This window comes from Bacillus rossius, chromosome 15 (assembly GCF_032445375.1).
Source record: "Bacillus rossius redtenbacheri isolate Brsri chromosome 15, Brsri_v3, whole genome shotgun sequence".
NCBI classification, from domain to species: Eukaryota; Metazoa; Arthropoda; class Insecta; order Phasmatodea; family Bacillidae; genus Bacillus; species Bacillus rossius.
The window spans coordinates 38,682,184-38,706,410 of NC_086342.1; the positions used below are offsets into that span (position 1 = coordinate 38,682,184).

The following is a 24,227-nucleotide window of genomic DNA, read 5'->3' on the forward strand; positions in this document are numbered from 1 at the left end:
ATAATGCAAACAAATGTTTATGTTAGAGTAACTGTCCTGTTTAAACATCTTTCAAAAAGCCTTCAGAAACTATTTAAAAAATCCTTTTTTCCAGTATTAACCAAAGTCTGGCATCACAGACTGCCAGTACATCAATACCCGCAGCATAAACATTGCTTTCAATTTGTTTGTTTAATTTAAACAGAGCATTTCAGCTAATGACAAAACTTTAAAATTCTCACCAAGTCTTTTCTTTCAGCCAACAACATGTTAAAGACTAAAACTAAATGTTTCAATATGTAGTCAGCTGTAAAGGGCCATGCTCAGCTAAATTATTTGCAGTTCATGAACAGGGATGTTATGTAAGAAGTTGATTCCACGTCAGCAAAAACGAACTCTGGATTGAAATTCTTCAGAAACGAACTTACGGCAGTGTTCTCCACGACGGACTCATCAAGGTAGCCACGTTTCAGCACGACCCGCGGATCAGCGGCCGATGGGAAGGGGATGCCTGCGAAGATCACTCCTCGCACATTCCTGTCAGCAAAGTCGAGATCCTCAGACCCCTTGCCTCCGGCTACAGCCATGAAGCAGGCGCCCCCTTTGTTGGGATCCGCGATCTTCACGTAGTAGTCGTTGATAGCAGCCGTCAGTCCTCCGTCTTGTGTTCGTGGTTCCACAATGATGTGCTTCAACACACACACACACAAAATTCCTATTTTACAATTTACATGAAATTTGTGTTTTGGAGATGTAACATCTGCTACAGTAACACACTATTAAAGGGAACAGAACCAAAACGAAGACAGTTTATGCCAAAACAATTTTTTATCATTCAGTAGACCACAATGTAGTATCTATATCAACTGACAATCTTATTACATTTGTAGTCACTTCCGAGAATTAATTCAATACTAAATGTGAATGACTTTAAAAGGGAAAACTAGTACAGAGTATCTAAAAATATATGAGGGAATCAATTTCAGGACTTTTACAGACCTTTTAATAAAATTTTCTTATAACTTTTATATCAGAAGACTATACATACACATATACGTACATATACATATAAACAAATTTAAACATATTAGGAAATATATCTTCTATTTGCAAGAATATGCTGATTTTTAAGTTTACAAGCTAAGACCTTTTCAGAGATAATTTACACATAGTTTGAGTATTCCATTTCCAATTATTTATATTTAATATGCAAACCATAAACTGAAGTAAGGCATCAGAAATTAGAATAGAAGTTAGCAGAAAGCTATTGGAATATTTAAGTTTCACGACTTCTACCACAATTACTGTTAATTTAAAGACTTTTTTATGACTTCTGTGCCCCGTTCACACCATGGTATCCCATACAGTGTGATTTTTTTGACATGATAACGTCTTATAAAACGATGAACGCCGGCTGCACGCACGAAAAAGAATGACTCTTTGTCACGTTCCGCCTGAGCTGAGCGTGCATGAGCTGGCCAATCACAGTGCGAGAAAATCTTCTATAATATCAAACAGGTTAGGGCGGGCTTTTTAAAAGCAGCAATTTAAAAAATTTGATTTATTTGTCCAATTACCTCATTTCAAATTAACAATTTATTGACAATTTGACTTGATTTCAGTTTATTTCTATAACTAATTGTTTGTGATTATATTTAAACAAATTATTTAAATTAAATTTGCAAAAACTGTAAATAATATTTGAAAATTAAAAAGTAAGCAATTTTTCATCAATGTTTTCTTATGACAATATCACGTAAAATTATCGTCCGTAAACCAACTTTACAGACAACCCGCTTTTTTTGTGTTTTTTTTTTGTGTGAAAATGGATTCCACTATCTATCACCTTGTAATTACAGATTCTGGTCCACAGGCCATCTTTCTGCCATGCTTCCTGGCACTTCCTCATGGCGATGTAGGAAGGGAAGAACACGAGCAGGCCGTGAGGGATCAGGCGACTCAAGTTGAGGATGGTGCGTCCCAGCGAACTCACGTACGCCTGGTTGTCCCTGTCAGACACACGGTGGGGCGGCTGACACTTACTTATATTACGGAACAAAGCCAACAACCAGTTTCATCACCGAGATTAACAAATGTTACTGGTTGAAATATCTAACAACATCCCTTATCTCCGACAGCAGACCATTATGTTATTTTTAAATCTGCCGCCAGTAATGAAGATGGCTGCTTACAGCAGACCACTGTATGGTTTTTGAACATGAGACCAGCAACTGCTCTGTTCCAGTGGCTGGTTGTATGAACGACGCTACACAGTAAGCACGAGGTGCTGGTACCGGTTGTGGTAGGAGGAGTCCAGCGGCACGCCGTCCGGGCCCGCCTCCACGATGCCCACGCACACCTGGCTGGGGCGGATCACGTGGGGGTTCTCCAGGGTCACGGGCACGGGGATGCACAGCTCCTTGACGAGGGCGTTGAGCGGCGAGAGCGTGCCGCTCGTCAGCAGCACGCAGCGCACGCCCTGGTCCGCCAGGCGCTGCATCCTGCCCGCGCCGCGACAACCGGCGACACACGTCAGGAACAAGGCCATCTCCAGAACATGCAATCCTAAAACACAAAAACCTGATGAAAAAACCCCATTTTCCAATAAATAAAAAACCATTGCGACTGTAATTTTTGACGTGATAACGTCTTATAAATCGATGAACGCCGGCTGCACGCACGAACAAGCATGACTCATTGTCACGTTCCGCCCGAGCCGAGAGTGCAAGATAATATCAAACAGGTTAAGGCAGGCTTTTTAAAAGCAGCAATTTAAAAAATTTGATATGACGTTATTACGTAAAATTATTGTCCGTAAACGGACTATACAGACAACCCTCTTTTTTTGGTGTGATCCAAAATAATTAGTTATCGACTAAAATACATAAAATTAAGAATGTTTATTTAAGGCACACTCAGCACATACCATTTTAATATGTTCCATTTTATTATTAGTATTATTTAAGGTCTGTTTCCGATATCTCAACAAAATACTACCTTTTCATTTGTTGTTCCAACACAAATATTTTCACAGATATTCACTAAGTGTAATATAATGGGAGTAAAAACCAAAAAAATACAGCTTGTGCTCTTAATTATTTATCACTTGTGCAGTTGTTGAAAATTTTGTGACAAACTAACAAATGCAAGGGGGATAACTTGTTAATAATTTCAGAAATAGCCCTTAAATCATAGTAAGTAAGATAAAATTTAAAAAATTGACATGGTGCTTGAGAACTAGACTTAAGTACACCCGAAGGCGAGTTAAAAGTCTTCAAACACCAACACCAACAACACAATAATTAGCCAGGACTGAAATGTATTTCACATTTCCCAAATGATAACAAGGAGCAACGTGGCACAGAGAAAGACACTGGGTTCACAATCCAAAAACACCCGGTTTTGAACCCAGGCCTGCCTGATTTGTTTTCCACAGTTCCCTGAAATGCCTCCACGTAAATAATGGGACGTTTCCTGAAGGTCATGTGTATCTCCAGTCTGTCTCATTGTCAGTTACAGTTTCTAATATCCACAACAAAATAAAAAATAAAGTTCCTTTAGCACTACAAGATGCTTTGTAGTGTGAGCTACTACATAAATACTAATACATAGGAGCAAGCATTTTTCAAGGAAAAAATTTTCCAACCATTTGTTAGACTGCATGCCTACAGAAGTTTTTTCTTCCTTGTAATCGGTGGCAGTCTGCAAGAGAAGCCATTGCCTATTAGTAAAGACAATATTTTATTGTTTTATATTTAGGCCAATTTAGTTTTTAAAAAAGGATATTTCTGTGTTATGGTTTTTATTTTTTGTGAACTCAGTTTATTCATATACTTAAATGTTTAACGACACTGACGTCATCAAAAGTGTCATTTTGACTGATACATGTTGCACTTTTACAATAAAATGATTCATAAAAAGCATGTCTAACTCCTGGGAAAAATAAAAATAAATCAGCAAGTAATATATGTGCGCTTGAAAAATGTACCAATGTCGCAATACAAAAGTAGTAATATCAAAAAAAAAAAAGCTACTTTTTTTTTTAAATCTATTTAGTACTTACATTTTGGCACAACTTCCTGCTAAACAATTTACATTCATTGACTTTAATATATTAAAAGATTATATCTTTGTAATTTCAACTGATTTTTGATTAAATATGTTGATTAATTACATGATTTTTGGTTGCATTGCAATGCTTTAGGTTGACGTCAACCAGGGCTGCGCCCTCCCTTGAGCCAGATGTGTCCCCTGTTCCGCCAGCACCACCACCCTCCCACCATCACCCTCCCACCATCACCCTCTCTTTGAACCGCCCGCCACGGTGATGCAAGAGGCATTAGAGGCAGGGCGACGGCCCAGAAACGTAAAATAGTAATTAATTAATAAGTAAAGAAATAAAGGGCTATGTAATGTGTGTTTTTATAATTTCGCTCAGTGTTTTGTCTTAAGTCACAGGAAGGACGGCGCAGCGCCACACGTGGCCACTACAGGAACTACCAACGAATAATCTTTAGACAATAATTAATTAAGTATACTGTTATGAAATCAGATGGAAGTCACAGAAATTGTTGTTTAATTATTACTAATTTTTAAAAGGATAAAATATGTTAGTAATTAGATTAATTATAAGTTAACAAGCTAACGGGAACTTGAGTGTTGGGAGACGCCATGACACCCTGTTGACCAGTCAGTCTTGTTCTTCCACCGCCCGGAGTGGGACGCTCCCGCACCTCGTCGACTTCATTGTTTGGTAACATCTGATCCGTTAGCATACTTTTTGCATATATTAATCTAAATAGCGTTCTTTCTGTCTTCGAGGCTTACTCCAGGTGGTATACTGTTTCAATAAGAATTTAAGCTCCTCGAGCATTTTAAATTTAACTTTGTTACATTTCATTGGTCAGGCCACGTGGTGACCTGGCCCACCTCCTTAACCGATTGTTTGCCTTTGGCTTTTTATCCGCTTCGCATGAACACTGTAGAGACGAGGAATGTTTAATAAATATCAGGTGTGAATCTCGAGTGTATACCTATTATTTCGGTCACGGGTGCCCCGGTGTAGTCGCCTGGTGTGTGGGACGCCTAGAGCCCACCTAGGTAAAGATTAGGGCATTACACGAGTGTACCAGCATGCCCGCCGCTGAGAGCGGGTGTTAGGGGCCAACGAAGCATTATTAGGGTTGTGTGCCTCGTCGCACTTGGGCGACGTCACGGCCCGAGAAAGGAGTCTCGACGGGTCCACGTGCCCACAAACCACGTGGTGGCGCCCAAACTCTGTATCCGCCCCCTTAGACAACCCTGTGTGATAGCAAGGTGTTTTAACGTGCAGGTTATAAGGTGTTATAATGTGTATTGACATGCTTTTCGGAGACTTAGGAGACGTTCGCTTACGCACTGTGTTGCTATGATTGGTTTTCTGACGGAGAAACTCACCCAATCACAAAACACCGACGATGCTACAGTTTTTTAAATCTCAGCTTGTCTCAAAAATTTTCGTGGCTAATACATTTCCCTACTAATACAGCAGTCCAGAGAGGTTCAACTTAAAGTGGTTTCTTACCCGAACCCTGGACTCAAACACCAGTAGTTAATCACTTTTCCATTATTTGTTATGTTCTGCGTGTTCTGCACACAAGAATCTTCTGTGCTAACTTCTTCGCGGGTCACATACACCTGTTGAAAAAAAAAAATCTGTTTTAAAGTAGCTACAAGCAAATGATAAATAGTGTAAATTATTGAAATTTGTAAAACACCACCTTACTAATTATAGCACCAAACTTACAAACTGCAATCTTTATTTGATAATGACCACCTATTTCACGTTATTCTATAAGCACAATTAAATAACGTTGCAGTTATCTCTTCCTTTAGAACAAGGAGAGAAACAGGAACGTAAAATATGGGTGACGTCATAGCTAGCAATGCATTTTATTATATGTTTATTCAAATTGTTACGATAACGAGACAAGACAGCGATGCGTGCCAGGTTCGGAGCGAGCTGGCGGCCACGCACGGCCACTGACGTCACGCGCCATCCACTGACGTAGGGCATGCCAAGCATGGCATGATTACAAGGGTCCTCACTACTTCCCAACCCTCTCCACTCCCCGTGCATTGTCCCACCTTGGGCGATTATCACCTTTAGCGGCCTGGGAATTCCGGGCTTACAGAGGCCACCGCCTGGAGAGGCGTGAATAAGCGTGTCATTCTCGATGTTTCGAGCGTCGGCCCGGGATGATGTGACTCGTCACAGCCGCTCTCGTCTGTTCGAGAAGGGCACTACAGGAATTTAAACAGCGACGCGGGCCTCCGCAAGAGTTCCGTGACAGTTTTGATTGAATTCCGAGGGTTACGATGGTTCCGCGAGTGAAGGTAAGTGGAACATCGGCGAAGAGGGTGAGATACCCCCTCGAGAGTGGCGCGACGCGGAGTGACGGGATCGAGAGAGTGCGACTGAGTGGCGCGAGACTGTGTGTGTGGACAGGCGCGAGGTGAGGGGCGAACCACTGTCGAGCCTAGCTCCAGTGAGGAGTGTGAACTGCGGAACTCGACAGACATTGAGTGACTTGAGAATAAACATTTTAAAGTGCAAGTGAATGGTGCTCAGACAATTTTAAATACAATTATTTATTAATAAAGTAAATATTAGTAATTAATAAAACTGTATTAATACTTAATTGGGCTATTCCCTTATGAACCCAGTTCTCCCCACATAGGTCGTAACAATATCATAACTTTCTAGATCTCGACATTTTTTTTAAGTATTTTTTAAGTGGCTTATTTTTCATAAGTTAGTGTATCTACGAACTTGGTATAATGCTACCTGTATCTACAAATTATCTTATTTATGCTTGGATGAAAAAAGCACCACTGAAAGTTACCTTGGCCAACTAAATATTACGTAATTTTGTTTAGAGTGAGATTTATGTAAGTATTTTTTAAACAGATAGAAATATGTTCAAACGCTGAGCTGCCCAAGACTTGCCACAATCTAGATGAAACATCGACAAACATCAGAATAGCACATCTTCACTAAACACTAGCGAGCCTCAGGTAAACTGACTGACGCTCGGAGTCCCTCGGGCCTGATCAAGGTTGTTATGAGACTACGAGACTACGAGACACCGTGCCTCCCCGCTCCTGCATCGTACGTGAGGGCATGAGGGCAGTGCACCAGCTGTGTGATGCACCCAGCGTTTAGGACACACCATGTGCAGGAAACTGATGTTTGTTTCTTTCCAGCTGACTCTTAGCTGACATTGTCATCAAAGTAGTTTTGCATCATTTAAAGCAGGGATGGACCAATACATCATTAAATCCTCAGATACCATCCTATCTTTAGTACTCAAAATATTCCATATTCGAGAATAATGATTTGAAGAAAAAAATACTTGAAAAGGGAAATTCATATGTGGTTCACAAGTACTACTTTATTTGTCGCTACGGAAGCTATGAAAGAAGTGTTTGTATAGTCCATCAGCTAAAGTGCTCTGAGGATGTTTGTTCAGAACTTCAGGTAAGATATTATAAAAAATAAAAAATTTATGGAGTGGTTGTTTCAAAACTTCAACATCAGTGTTTTTCTTGTGTATTATTCTATTATTTTATTCCTGACACTCGAGATATTGATTCTAGTTCAGTGCATTAAAGTTTTTCATTTGAGAAAAAGTGGATCTGACCCATTAAAAGTAATAAATTATTTTTTGACGTGAAAACGTCTAATAAATCGATGAACGCCGGCTGCACGCACGAAAAAGTGTCCCGTAATGCACATTGTCCCGTTAAGACTGTGTCCCATTACGCTCATTGTACGCTTGCGCCGCATCTATCTCTCTTCCACTCGATTGGAACAACCATCGATTTGACTTTTTCGAGGCACATTAAACTTGAAACACTCCCATTCGTTTCCTACTTTCCCTATTATCGTCCTATCCTTAACAGAATAACACAGATTGGAAGAAGTTAAATAGCAAACATGTATAAAGGTTATAGTTAAAATAATCTCTTCGTTAAAGTAATAAACATATTTGAATTAATGAGTGCAAATAAAAGTAAATTTATCAAATTAAATTGTAGATTTCATTTCACTCCTTTTTATGCATACAAAATAGTGATAATTCAATAAAAATGATTCAATTTTATTCATAAAAGTATGCAATCATTTCATCAATGTTTTTTTATGACGTCACGTTAAACTATCGTCCGTAAACCGACTTTAGAGACAACCAATTTTTTAAATGTTTTGAACGCACCTGCAGAGTGCCACGACGACACGCCTGTGCTGCAGCGCTGCCTCGAAGCCTGACCCCCTCTCCTCCCACTCACCTGGCCCCGTGTACCCAAGACACCATCAGCCGAACTGCCTGTTCGGACTCGACGGTCGGAACTGCCGTGCGTGAGCGAGGACGGTGAACTGGTAGGTCGGAACTGATGAACTCTGACGAGCTGATGGCTTCCCATAAAATCGGACAGTGAGCCCGAGAGACTTCAGTCCGAACTGCCGAGTGTGGGGACGATGTCTCGCCAGTCCATCAGCTGAATGTCGTGGCCGACACCTTGGTTGCTTTTTTTTTCCTGTCCTTTTTCTAACTAAAAGTGCAGCTGCGATCGCAATCTTCAGAGTTCGACGACGAAACGATACGTCCGACAGCAACAGCGACCACGAGACTGGACAGTGTGTGGGGGAGGCTTCAGTTCAGTTCGGACTGTTCGGTTCGACTGAGCACCTGGACTGGCAGCTGGGCTGAACGTGTGTGGGGGCCTCCCCGCTCCCGAGACCCCCGCCTGAGACCCACCGCGCTCCCAGGGCCTCTCCGCCCACCGGCGACAAGACACGCAGGGTTTGCATGTCTCAACATGGCCGCCAGGCACGTTAGAAGAAAAACTCACACATACAGGGATAGGAAATTTGTAGAGTACATGAGTGTGTGCAGAATTTCATTTCGGGAGGGGGGAGGGATAGAAGCACTTTGCCCAATGTTTTGTTTTCAAATTTTTCTTTTTGTTGGTGTGATAATAGATTTTTTTTTGACGCGATGTCTTATAAATTGATGAACGCTGGCTGCACGCACGAAAAAGTGTCACGTTCCCCCTGAGCAGAGCGTGCAAGAACCGGCCAACCACCGTGCGAGAATATCTTCTATAATATCAAACAGGTTTAGGCGGGCTTTTTAACTAATTGTTCGTGATTATATTCAAACAAATTATTTAAACTAAATTTGCATAAACTGTAAATAGTATTTGAAAATTAAAAAGTATGCCATTTTTCATCAATGTTTTCTTATGACGTTAGAACTTAAAATTATCGTCCGTAAACCGACTTTACAGGATTTCAGAGATGGGGAAGAGGTAGATACATATATCCACAAATCTTTGAAACACATACAAAAGTGAAAAGGTATGCAAGTGTAACATATACTAGTATCCGAAGGTAGAAATATGCGAGTGAGTATGTATGCTAGTGCTATGGAGAAGGGGTTTTTTTTTTTTTTTAGGGAATTTAGTTTTTTAAACAGGAAATATTTGTGTAATTGTTTTTATTTGTCTTTATTCATTAAAAAAAAGTATTTTTCAACAAATATGAAACTAAAATATTTCAAATACAAAATATTTCATACTACTTATTTCACCAAAACAGTCTCATTTGGATTTACACTTAATGTATACAGTAAAATAATTCTGATAAAAATGATTCAAGAATAAATATAATAAAAATTTCTTTCCAATCAATTTAGTTTATACAGTCTGGTACAAAATTCATGTTACATAAATACAATTAATGAATTAACCATTCTAAAAGTTTTTTTCTTTTTTTGTAATTTGAATTAAGTTTTGTCAAAATGCTGACTGATTTCATGTTTTTGGTTGCATTTTGGTGCGAAACTGTGTATTAACTTGCTTTTCGGTGTTATGTGTTGTATGGGCATGCTTTAAAGTATTATTTCAGTTTCATCCCAAATCACCATATAACCTCGTCCCTAGCTATAATGCGTACATGCCGCCAGGCGCTGCTACTACTGACAGCTGTTTTTATGGCAAATTATTTGACAACTAAAAAATTGGTTGTCTGATAGTTTAACGTGACGTCATAACAAAACATTGATGAAATGATTGCATACTTTTATGAATAAAATTGAATCACTTTTATTTTAATAATAAAAGAATAAATACTTGAAATTATACTAGTAATCAGATTCATTTTCTAACGTACATTTGACGTAGAAATTATTTCATATTACACATTTATAAACAAAGTTTTAAGTTTTCACTTCTGTCGGTGCTGCGCAAGTGTACATTGAGTGTAACGGGACACGGTGTAACGGAACAATGAGTGTAATGGGACATAGTGTAACGGAACAATGTGCGTAACGGGACACTTTCGTGCGTGCAGCCGGCGTTCATCGATTTATTAGACGTCACGTCAAAAAATACTCCATGAAGGTTCACAATTGTAAAAAAAAAATGGTAATGAAAAAACTTGTAAAATTCTTTAGTGGTCAGATTCTCTCTGCGCATTGATGTTTCTTTCAATACACTTATTCGTTGCACTCTGGTGACATTACTGTCTCGACTTACCCTTACTACATGTTAAAGTGGGTGATCATTACCTTATGACAATTCCTTCGCTTGCTCATGTAGACGCCGACACAGAACACAACCTTCAACAAGTCCTGGAACTTTAGCAAACCAACTCCCCTGTGCTGGTACGGTGAGGGGTTTGTGATGGACAGACACTCAACTGCTTTCTCCAGAAGGTCCACAACAGCTCGAGATTTCTCGCACGTTAGCTGCAAAACCAACACGACCTTGGTTTAAACTTGGTTTATCTGCAGACAGATAACTATCCTCGGCAGATGACAAAGTGCAATCATGCAACACACACAAAAGAAATCAAAAAATAAAATAAAAAGAATGTCACACCATTAAAAATATATATATATATTAATAATTAAATTTTCTACTTATTAAAGAAATGAACAAACATAGGGGTCAACTAGTAGTAAACTCACCACAATAACATAAATAACACAGGCTACATATTACACTCCTAGGACTAATAACTCCGTGTGAATATGGTATGTTTAATAACCACTTATGTTATATTTTATTGCTAGAAATGTGTAGCTAGCAACAAATGATCATGTACCGTGGGTTTAGCTACACACTTTATTTAGCCATTGGATACTAAGTATAATCTCACACATAATTTATTTTATTTTTTATTGTTACATGCCCACCAACAGTTGTTAAACTTTTGTGGTGGGCAAGACATATATAAACAGGTAACCATTTATCACTGCCAATGTATGGAATCAGAACATCCCAGTATTTTCCAGAAATGATGTCAGGGAAACCATAGAAAATTGTAAATGGGATGGCCGGACTGAGATACGAACCAGGTCCTCTGGAATGCAAGTAAAACATCGCACAAGTACGACACTTTACTCCACTTAAAAACAAGGTTAAAATACACTGAATTTAGGCATCCAAACAAGCATGTCTTCTGTGAATGTGATTATTACGCCAATTTGATTTCGCACTGTCGAAAGTAAAATTAATCAGTTGTTCCATATGGGATATTTTAACTTCTGCCCAGTGCAACTTATACATTGTTTACATCAGTGCTCGTTAATTGGCTGCCAGCCTGCGACATAGTTTCGTACGGCCCACAAACAATCTTTAAACAAATATCACTAGGTATACTCTCGCGCATTAGCCATCTTTGTTTGCCTACTACATGTAGACACTGTTATGAAGCCACTGTATTCTCACAGAATTATTGAAAAATATTTCTTGTAAACATTTTTGTATTTTATATATTGTTAAGTTGTAATTCTTCTTAAATCAAAAAGTTTTTCTTAATTATTTTTTTAATAAGTTTAAAATTATAATTTTTCATTTCTTAATGACATGCCTCGTATTGTATTTATTGGTTATTCTACAGAATAACTGAACATTAATAATGCTAGTTGTTCGGAATGAAATATTTATTCATGTGTGCCTGGACTGAGATCAGATTGAAAAATGTTACCTGCTCCTCAAAAAGAGTGAGGTGATTCATCAGCGGTTCAGACCACAGTAAAACTGAGCGACGCACATGTAACACTGACTGAACGATATTCGTGCCAAGTGGCGGTACGGAGCTTTGACGGTCCGACCAATCGTCTCCCACCTGCGTGATCCGGGTTCAATTACAGGAGGCAACAGCAAGGAAACGTGGAGACAGTTTGCAGTCGGCTGATGGGGTTTTCTCGAGGTGCTCCGGTTCCTCACACCCAAAGTGTTCCACCATTAGTTCGTTCGAAGGGCCTCGTTTCACGTCAGCTTCAGGAGGCCAGTGCCCTAAGCTTACACCAGCGCCTCCCGTGGCAGACCACGGGTTTGTGCCCGCCTGGCCGCCGGGTTGTGGCTCAGCACGCAGAGCAAACCCAGTCCTGCTCACATCCGGGCACGCCCGTCAGTAACTGACATTCATGCGTGCACACGTAAATCAAACGCGATAAAAATTACACCTCATACTAAAGCTTAAGAGCAATGAGCTAAACCATCCATTAAATATTTAAAAAATTACACACAGCTCAAAGAAATTGAATTTAAAAATTTTAAAAAAAGTACCAGGTTTTATGACTTGATGTAAGCTTTTGGATATACGCCATTGTGGGAGCAGATAGCAGTTCCCAAAACGTCGCTTGTTTCTGTTTTGGAAAACTATTGTGTTTGTTTTGTCTTTTAGTTTTGTTGTGTTTTTGTCTCGTTTCAAATGTTGTGCTGAATTTTTTTGGGTTCAATATTTTTTGTGCTGTCATCATTTGTGGGGGTTTTTTCGTTCTCTTAGTCCATTTTTCTTTGTTTTTCTTTGTTTGTTGACCATATTCCTGTTATGGAATATTATGTGGTGTATATATCCTGTTGACAACAGCAATATTTTTTTGCTTATTTTGTGTTTTTGTCTTTTGGATTTTTCTAGTTTTCTTCTACAGACATACATGTGTTTAACAATGGCGTATGTCCAAAAGCTTACAACAAGTCATGCTCTCCCATTGCACAAATCTTTCAAAGATAATACCAGGTTTTATATTTTTGATATTGAAACTTTTAGTGTGCATGGTTTCTTGACTCTCCTGGGGGGTAGGAGACACAATAATATGAATTAGATCAAACCAAACGGTATTTTATCCATGCGGCCGACGTGTCATGTTTTTTTTTCTTTTCCATAATACATATTTAACATTCAGTAATTCCATAACAGGACGTCTCAATCAGTGATAATTACTGAAAATACATGATAAGTGGTAGCATTGATGACCCAGTCAACGATAAGAGAACCGAACACACGTAATGGAAAACCAAACAGCTTCTAGCCTACAGCTTAGCTATCAACTATCACCATCGCTCAAGAAATTTTTAGTATATGCATAGAAGTATGGTTTTCAGGAAGATCAAAGCCTCCATATTGAATGTTTGCATATTTATTTATAGCTGAATTCTAGAGATAAGTTATAAAATATAGCCCCGTTAAGATGTAAATTATACTTCGCCCATACTGATAAATTTCACAAAAATATGAAGTCAGTTTGTCACAACTGTAACCACCATATAAGGGATTAATTATTTTTTATTAATTCATCTCACACAAGAACTAATCAATGTCACTCATCCTGTACCTGCACCAAAAAAATCCATCATAGGATTCTGTTTGCAAAGATGAACTTTTTTTTTTTTACCCAAACAGTAGTTTACCAGAGGATAAAAAAACACCAAAGATAAAAGTGACCTTAAAGTTAGTTCAGCTAACTGCGAAGTATGTTAAGGATCTTAGGATCTGAATAAAGCTAGAATAATAAATCGTTCAGAATTCATCACGCATGTAATCACATATGAGTCAATCGAGGTTGCAGAAAAATAAATTAAAACTTATTTCATCCACAAATTTTTATCTAGTTGCACATGAAGAAAAAGTGAACAGTTGGATTTTGCATCGCCCAGTTTTGCACAAAAACTTAAAGCCACAGGGTCTTATAATATTATAAATTGTCTGCTCCAGATCATTTGTGTTACCGTATCAGTGTTCATAAATCAAGTCTTACTGGACAGTCATAAAAGGAAGGGGGGGGGGGTGGGGGGGAGGGAAGCGTGGCTGGTAAATCCTAAGACTCTTGACACAAGAACATGACTAATTAAAAATAATATGCCCCTTCGGCTGCATTAGTAGTATTAAAATAACAATAAGTAGGGTCCTCCAAAAACCACATGCCTGAAGTCATTGGTTCTTGTTACGTTAGGGATAGAAACAAGATTTTGTGGGGTTTGTTTTTAGGCCATTTTGCTTTTAAAAAAAAACAGGAGATTTGTGTGTTATTGATTTTATTTTTTATGAAACCTCTTTACTCATATGGCGTAAACCAGACTGCACTGCCAATAGAACAGCCAACGTCCCAAACACTAAATTTCTGAAAATAAAATAATTTAATAATCAATACGACACAAAGCAATTTCAAGTGATCATCTGATGCACTTGTAAGTGCGAAAAAACTTAAAAGACACAAACCCATGCACTGGTATAAAATAAAAAAGATAATATATATGTACAATATATTCATAGTAACAAAACCTATATGTAGTATGACTATAGCCTGTCTCAAGCTTAGAATGCAATAAAGAACAAATGGCACCTAATGATACCTGATTAAAACTACCCGACTTAATAGCATTAACATTATTCATTTGTATACTATGGATAGTTATTATAAGTTTTAGTTTATTATTATTTTTACTATTTGTAGATTTTCCTAAGGCCATAAAATATGTCTTTTGATAGTATTATTACAGTTTTTACATTCTGAAAGAAAATACATTAATTATAAACCCAAATCACAGGATAGACTATTTCTAGCAGTAGGTCACTATTAATAACAAGGAATTCCAGTGATAATGTACTATGGTTAAAACAGAATTTTAAAAGACTTAAAAAAATTTTGTTACAAAAATTGATGAAACCAGAAGTAAAAATTGAGTAATATTAGATTAAGCTCTTAATGAAATACAAGAAGAAAATGTATTTACAACATTCTCATTCCAAATATTCTTTTTTTTTTTTAATTAAGAAGTGTTTTTAAAAAATGTCATTACATTACAATGTTTTATCTACAAATATTGTGCACCATTTAGAGACAAGATTTTATGGTTTTATTTTTACGCAAATTTCATTTTTAAATCAAGAGATATAGAGGTTTGTATTTTTTATGAACTCTGTTTATTTATAAACATTTCACAATTTTTAACAAATATCACAATTGCTTTTACAATGATACTTCACTAAAACAGTGTAATTTTTACTATACATGATGCACTATTACAATATAAGAATTTGTAATAAGCATATCTAACTACTGGGAACAATACATTTAATGAGCAAGTATATGTACGTTTGAAAAATGTACCAATGGCGCAATATAAAAACTAGTTATTGATAACAGTTACAATATTAAAAAAAAATTAATATATTAATAATAATTTTAAAAAAATTCCAATGTATTTACAACATACATTTTGGAACTAACTCAATGCTAAATAATTTACATTCTTTGAATTAAATATATTAAATAATTAGGTATTTTTTGGATCAGAGTTGAGTTTTGATTAACTATGCTGATTAATTTCATGATTTTTTGTTGCATTTTGGTGCTTTATGGTGTAATAACTTGAATTTTGGAGTTATGCAATGTACATATTGATATGCTTTTCTATGTTATTTTGGCTTTAACGCAATTCACCATATAATCTTGTCCCTGTCTATGGTGTACATCTGGCAACAGAGTACCTACATACTTCGAAACATGGACCACGCTAATGGCAGAATAAGTGCAGTGGAATTTAAATACACACTGCACAATCAAAGCTCCTTTAATTCAGTATTCGTCGGTTCGACATTTTCTGCAACCTGGCACCGATCTAGCTGCTTGCGTTTGGACTTTTCTCCCAGGTGGATTCTATGGCTTTTCGATCTTGACTGCCAGGTTGCATTCATTACTGCACTGCCTGCTTCACGTACAATGATACTGTAAAATTGCTAATAGGTAGAAGCCAGAGTTTACGGTGTAATAAAAAAGTGAATTTCATTTTTCAAAAATAAAGGAATATGTCTTTATCTTCATAAAAAATTAAAATACATGTAGGTTAATAATAAGTGTATATCAAGTACAATTACATTGATCAATTGTTTCAAAATTTTATAGTAAAATACTTCAAATATGTACATACAAGAATTCTATAAAAATTAATGAAAGTTAAACAAAAATATGGATCTAAAACATTCAAAATTTCCTTAGTTCATGAGAAAGTTATAAATACAAAATTTAAAAGAATAAATATTTATTTTAACTGCAATGTCTAAACTCAAGTTTTTTCACTATTGAAATGAATCAAAATATCATTATGCAATGTTAAAATCCCGAAATTTGTATAGGTACTTATACATTTACTTGTGATGTATCTCTGACTGTGTAGTATCAGCTATAGACTTCTATTATTAACTTTTAAAAAACCAGAAATTGAAACTTAATTCATATTTTTACTTAATACATATTATTTTAGATTTTTAAATAAAAACCTAAACTGAAGATATATGGAAAAAATATATATTTTTTAATGGAAAAAAAAGAGGTTACTGAGGTGAATTTTGGGTCATTTTGTGTTTAGTCTTGCATTTCGGTGTTTGTGGTACATTGACATCCATATCAGTGATCGGCAGTGATTGGCGGTGTACCGACTTAAATTTTGCAGTTATTTTTTTTATCGCTATTCACCACATAGTACGGCGAGGTCTGGAACATGACAGATTGAAGATGCCCTACCCCTTTACCACGGCCAACAGAGCACCAAACTCACCTCCACTTTTGACAGCAGATCGAACACAAAGCTGCCGGGATGTATCGTGTCTCTCTCCTCCAAATCCAACCCAGTAATTTCTTTCCCCAATTCCACGAGCATGGTCTTCAGGGTGGACAACTCATCCAGAGATAATTCCGACCCAGCCGTCGCTCCACCCAAGTTCGCGATTGCAGCGCACTCCATTACCTATGACATTAAACACATATCTTACTTTAAATTATTGGTAGGGTCAAGATATTGAAATTTCATTTTTATGCCAATTTTTTTTTAAAAACAAGAGATTTCTGTGTTTTTTTATTTTTACGAACTCTGTTTATTCATAAAGATAGCACTATTTTCAAACAAATACAACAATTACTTGTTCACTGATGCTTACTTCACCAAAACAGTGTCATTTTGACTGATACATGATGCACTTTTTCAATGTAAGAATTTGTAATAAGCATTTCTAACTACTGGGAACAATAAAAATAAATCAGAAAGTTTGAAAAATGTACCAATGGCATAATATAAAACACATATGTTACTTTAAATTATTGATAGAGACAATATTTCGAATTTTTGTTTTTAAGTACCATTTTGTGCTTAAAATAAGAGTTTTCGGTGTTGTTTTTATTTTGTTTATTTACTCTTTTTATTCATACAGATAGCACTATTTTTAACAAATACAACAATTGATTGTTCAATGATGCTTACTTCACCAAAACACTGCCATTTTGACTGATGCATGATGCAATTCTACAATGAAATAATTTGTAATTAGCATTTCTAATTACTGGGAACAATAAATTTAATCAGTACGTTTGAAAAATGTACCAATGGCGTAATACAAAAATCAGTTACTAATAACAGTTGAATATCAAAATTAAAGCAAAAGTTTTTACAATGTATTTACTACATACATTTGTGAATTAATTCCTTGGTAAAAAATTTACATTCCTAGAATTTAATAAGTTTTTATAATCTAGGTTGAGTTTTGATTAAACGTTCATAAACAATCTTAGCTAAACAAAATAAACCATAATTAAGTGTAAATGAATTAAAATATTATTTGAAAAAAAAAGAATTGATAAAAAGTATTTTTAATAAAGTTTTTCGGTGTTATATGGTGTATTGACATCCTTTTCGATGTTATTTATGCTTTATCTCAATTCACCACATAGTCTTGTCCCTAATTATTTATAATTAAATATGAATACTTACTGCACATAAGTACAAATAAAGTGCTATGCCTAACTACACAACCCCAAATTTATACATAAATACTTATAATGGTTTAAAACAGTATCCAAAATATCATTTTAGTAAGGAACATGACATGCACATTGAGATTGTTCTATGGACATCACTGAGTGACTGTTATCCTTTGATGAGATGTAGCAGATTAATGTGCACAATTTAGGAAAATGAATGAATAAATATAATACGGGTAACAAGTTCATACTAAGCAAACATGGTAGAAAACCTACACATTCTACATTCTACATTCAGTAACACCTACCTCCTTTCAAACACAAAACAGCACATGCTCGAATCAATGCTAACTATAGACAAACCAATACTTTACAACTGTGCAGTAAAGAACATAGGTTTCAAAATACTATGTATTCTCACCTGTGTGATTTCTGTGATTGCCGATTCTATGTCAGTGCTGCAGATCTGAAAAGACATTGCTTCTTCACACATTTTTGGTATGTAGTGCGCTTCATCCAAAATAATAACAGTGTTCTGAAAAGATAAATTTTTTTCTTATAATAAAATGTTTTCAATATAATTAACCATACCAAAACAGTACTTTCCCTATGTGCAAGAACACATCAAAAGCTATGCATACTGATTATTAAAAATCCATATATTAGCTAGACCACTGCAATAATATACATAATGAAGTAGCTTGGCTTCTGGGTTGTAGCCGTGTCCTTGGCGAATAATGAAACGTCTGCGAACTATTCGCCAAAGTAAGGAGACGCGGCTACAACCCAGAAGCCAAGCTACTTCAGACAATGGCAGTGAAAGCCTGCGCACATTATTAATATACATAATGTACAGAAATTGCTGGGTGTAATAGAATGTAAGTTTGGAGGATTTCTTTAGTTTAAAGTTTTGTGGAAGTGGCCAATTCAGTTCATAGCTCAACGGGAGAGCACCACAAATATATATCACTTTTTTTTTTTTCCTTAACGAAATTAAATTCTTGTGGCATTCCCTGACACCCATTTAATTTATGCTCTGCGATTTCCAAACATCATGTGTGGGGGTTGTAGTGTTGTTAACCTTAAATTTTAGCTACAATACAAAAAACTGTTATTATGCATAAACCCACTAAGTACAGTCAAACCTCTCTGAAACGACCCCTCACGGTTCCCAGGAATAGGGTTGTAATAGAAGTGGGGTCATAATAGATGTTTTCCGAAATTTTCAGTTGATTTCAAACCCTCCCACCCCCCCCCCCCCCTTTTCCCAAACCGCTACTCGCTAAGAAACCAGCCGTACAATGGCAGGATGCTGTCCCTCACAATGCTAGACGACTTTGCTTTAAACCCACTTCAACATTCATGACAAGTCCGTCGCCCTACAGGCCACCTCTAAAGAAAATATGTTAGTTTACATGTACGTTTTCTGTTTCCGTAGTTAAATACACTAGAACCCCGATGTCACGAACCCCGGATTTAAGGAAGCAGTGATTTTACGAATACGTTCTCGGAAACCGTTAAAAAATTGGACATTTTGACCAAAATGTGAAAATCAGAAAAAAAATTTAAAAAAAAAACAAATGAAAGATCATTAAAATCTGTTAATTTTAACACACAGCGTATTTTTGTGTCGGCTTTAATACTTCCAATAATGTTCATGTGAGAATAACAAACAAATAATGGGACATTTCCTTTAAAAATATGGCAGCTGTAGGTTCTGCAACGCGAGTGGGCGCACACGAAGCTCGCCCGGCTGGCTGGCAGCAGTGGCTTCATGACGCATAAGCTCACCCCTCCCTCCCAGACACACAAACCATCTAGTGTCCTCCCTTATAACACCCCAACTTCAGTGAGAAAATGCTCATTTCACCCTCCCTTCTTATTATGAATGGGTTACTAAAGCGGTGAGGGAGGGGTCAAAATATGTCACTTTTCACACCAATTTCGAGTTCAGTCATCTGGCATGGAATTTACAAGCTTTCAAACTTAAATATAAATGTATTTTAATAGCAAGGGTCCTATGAAAAGGAATATACCGAATAAAATCAATCTGCTGTCACCAAATAAAGAATAAAACGGCCCAATGCGTGGTCGCTTCATTACTCGCGCGAGAGGTGAGACGTGGAATGTTAAAAGAAAGATAAATGCGGGGGAGACAGACGGCAGCCAGTGTGTTTCCTGCGTGGGAAATAAGTGGCGTAGCCTTTATTTTTATGCTGGGTGAAGCTACCTTTTTCTGTCAACCCACGGGAAAAGATAATTGCTTGAGCTGTCAAAATAAACATCGCTGCGGCAGTTAAAACAAGTCGAGGCGGGCGTGCATCCAGTCGGTCGCTGTGTATTGTCAACCGATAGTAATCAAAATCAAGAGAAATCCAGCAGGTAGCTTTGCCTTAACTGCGTACCACACTAGACACTCGCAAAAATCTAAACGTAAGCACGTTGCCACAAAAACCTTTATCTGCACCCTGCCGGCAAAGGGGTGGAATGGGGGTTGTCAAGCGCTGACAGCGGTCGACAGGAAGTGGTATCTATTTTTAGATATGCGCTGCCTACGGCAGTACAGCACTCGGCAAGAGAAATGCAGTAACACGCTACTCACCACAAGAAACTTATTTTCTGTCCAATTTTCTTCGTATTTTCGGCAATTTTTTCACGGTTCCGGGTTGTAATAGAAAGGTGGTCGCAATAAATGGGGTCGCAACAAAAAGGTTCTACTGTAGTTCTTCTGAGGTGATTTCAAGCAACAGAAGTGATACTACTAGTGATACCACCTCGCTTTTTAATGCAATTCAATGCATTAAATATTTTATGTTCTTTGTTGTACTCTACTGTAGACAGATTATGGTGCGACTGATATATCAGGGCGACCATTACGGCAAAAAATTGAGGAGCGCATTTTGTTAGTGAAAGTGGAGGATTTGAAAAATGTTTCGTCACGCCATGAAAAAATTGGTTGTCTGTAAAGTCGGTTTACGGACGATAGTTTAACGTGACAAGGTCATAACAAAACATTGATGAAATGATTGCATACTTTTATGAATAAAATTTAATAATTTTTATTGAATTATCACTATGTATTTTGTATGGATACAAGGAAGGAGGGAAATGAAATCTACAATTTAATTGATAAATTTACTTTTATTTGCACTCATTAATTCAAATATGTTTATAACGTTAACGAAGAGATTATTTTAACTACAGTAGAACCCTGTTATAATGTTTTTCAAGGGAGCACAAGAAAAAAACATTATAAGCAGGAAATCTCAATTTAGCACTTAAAAATGTTCCAGCTTTGTACCAATGGACTCACCAAGCTATGTAAACAACTTTAATGTTAAAACCAAACATAGCATACTTGATACATGAATTTTCTGAAACAAGCCATCAATTTTTCAGCTTCGTCTTGTTCCCTGGTTAAATTTTGTTTGTCTTTAAAGATACACTGCCACATTTTTTGTAAAATTGTCTCATGATTCATAATGACAACATTAAGAGTGAGAACGTCTACTCCTTCGCCACCCGAAAATGTTTAATTTTGGGATTCCTACGTATGAATGAAAAAAAAATTATTTGTAAGAAATAGAAAACACTTTTAGTTATGCCCTCCCTCAATGGTTAGCAACTTAAATATCTTAGGACTATGTACGTGCATCTGAATACCCACTGGAAATTACAAGGAAGAGAAGAGTTGACTAAGGGTGCCAACTGACATGTAACTATGAACATTGTGTACCTTCAGTATATTGCATAAAATTGTATTTGAACAAACTTCATGTATTGTATGGCAGTGATTGTAAACATAAACATACATAAAGGAAACTTTTTATCGTAAGTATTGGAATAATTTGGTTTCAAAACATTTTTCCCCATTTATTGAATGTTAGAAAGCAAACATCATAAGAAGGAAATTACACTATTTATGAACGTTATATGCAGGAAATAAATACATTGTCCTTATAGGGGAAATATTGGGACTTTGAAAATATGACATTATAAGCAGGAAAACATTACGTATATGCAGGAACATTATAACAGGGTTCTACTGTATAACTTTTATACATGTTTGCTATTTAACTTCTTCCAATCTGTGTTATTCTGTTAAGGATAGGACGATGATAGGAAAAGTAGGAAACGAATGGGAGTGTTTCAAGTTTAATGTGCCTCGAAAAAGTCAAATTGATTGTTGTTCCAATGGAGTGGAAGAGAGATAGATGCAGCGCAAGCGTACAATGAGCGTAACGGGACACAGCATAATGGGACAATGTGCATTACGGGACACTTTTTCGTGCGTGCAGCCGGCGTTCATCGATTTATTAGACGTTGTCACGTCAAAAAGTTGTATTTTTATGACCAGAATTATCGCTGCGACCGACCCATAAGCAGAGGCAACTCTTCTGCTGGTAAACACATATTAATAGGTCTAGTGTTACAGTTTTTTTAACTTATTAAGCAGGATTACATGAAATTATCTCAAGAGGGTTTTACAGTATGTACCTATATTATTTCTGCTGTACACCCAAATTAAAACAACTGTTGTACAAGATATTCTTATATTAATACTACTGCGACATATATTTAGGAAACCTAAAATTTTGATGCAACAAGTTAAATCTTAGATAATTTAGTGTGCAGAGATAAAAAAATTTGCTTGTAAGAGTTCACTTTGTTTGGGAAAATTTTAACTATTTAAAGTCAAACTTATTATTATTATTATTATTGAATTTGTTACCAAGAAGCAAGAATGTACATAAAATAAATATTGTTCACAAATATCACTAAAAGTTATAACTTATTTTATGCCACAAAGTTCATACAGTCCTTATCTTGAAAGCATAAACAAATTGACATAAACTGATAGCCTATTTAACTTTTCAGATGTGCATGTTTTGAGGTTGCAAAAAATCACCCATTCTTGTTTGATGTTTACATCAAATTATGTATGTCGAAAACAAACATTCAAATTTTATCAATGACTGCAGCAAGAATATTGTGAGGAAACATAAATTACTAGGATTCTGCTCTGAACACAAGAGTTGTTACTTTGTATTAAGAACTCCAAAATTTATGCAAACAGATTGAAAACATCTAATAATACTAAGGGCGGAATTCATAATGGTGATATAAGCAATACTTGAAAAAAGTACTGCTTATATGCATGCTTAATTATGGCATTAAATTCATAGCGAACAAAAAGAGCACTGCTTATTAGGACTACTTGAAGTAATACTTCACGAAGCACTGCGTCAAATAAGTACTGCTCAATATGAATTCACAGTCATGAAATAAGTTTGCCTTGTTTCACAAGTATTCATAATCAAATAAGCCATGCTTATTCATTGATATAAGTAATACTTCATGAAGTCGGATATCTAGGTGACTCAAGTACCTACTGGTACGGATTTGTTTGTTGTAAGGAATAGGTTATGTAAGGTATTAATTCCCGTTAATTTTTCCATATATTAAATTAAAATTGAGAGAGTAAACTAATTCAATTTGGGGCAAAGAAACAAAACAAATAGTTGCCGCTTAGTTTTGTAAACAATACAGGCTACGTACATAACCTCTTCTGCAGCTAGTGTGTTGTTTCACTACCACGTGGTTAACTTCACCCGCTTATAGATCTAGAGCTGTAGCAAACCGTATGTATTCGGTACTGAGTAACGGGTGCGCCATCTAGTAACGAGTAACGAAACATTACACACGGCTGCATCTCGTTACTCACATTTTTCGTATGTTTTACGCATGCACGTGCATATTCTATGAATTTACGTTACAAAGAACAATGTTTGTTTATTAAGTAAAGTATAATTTGGAAATTCATGGTCCAAGTTTTTTACTATTTATTAAAGGTATTGTGTGTGTAGACAAAGTTTGAGATTGGAACAGAAACAACGTAAGAAAGTATTTTTTACAAATTAGAAATACATATGTATGTTTTTGTTTTTTATTATCGCGTATTTTCACGTTTTTTTGTTCTTATCGTAAAAGAGATAATATAAATAAGCCACTCTAATGAGATTTTATTGTTTCTTGGTTAACAAAAACAGTTAATTATCAAATATTGTTAATTGTTTATATTCTATTTATTATTATTTACGCGACGTCATACTGTACGCCGCGTACAGTACACGTACGCAATACGACTCGATTCGTTGCTGC

At 36.4% G+C, this 24,227-nt stretch overlaps 1 protein-coding gene across 4 annotated transcripts in view; it reads right to left on the bottom strand.

Annotated features, from left to right (window-relative positions):
• LOC134539372 (regulator of telomere elongation helicase 1 homolog) overlaps nucleotides 1-24,227 on the bottom strand; it is a 79,875-nt gene that overhangs the window by 40,328 nt on the left and 15,320 nt on the right. For all 4 annotated transcript variants that reach the window (XR_010076302.1, XM_063381362.1, XM_063381361.1 and 1 more), the window contains exons 5-11: nucleotides 18,487-18,600; nucleotides 16,870-17,058; nucleotides 10,590-10,769; nucleotides 5,543-5,655; nucleotides 2,274-2,480; nucleotides 1,826-1,988; nucleotides 408-668 (exon numbers count right to left, since the gene is read on the bottom strand). Coding sequence is in view for 3 of the 4 variants with exons in the window: in XM_063381362.1 (XP_063237432.1) it covers nucleotides 408-668; nucleotides 1,826-1,988; nucleotides 2,274-2,480; nucleotides 5,543-5,655; nucleotides 10,590-10,769; nucleotides 16,870-17,058; nucleotides 18,487-18,600 (1,227 nt within the window). In the remaining variant the exon portion in view is untranslated. The remainder of the gene's footprint in view (nucleotides 1-407; nucleotides 669-1,825; nucleotides 1,989-2,273; nucleotides 2,481-5,542; nucleotides 5,656-10,589; nucleotides 10,770-16,869; nucleotides 17,059-18,486; nucleotides 18,601-24,227) is intronic.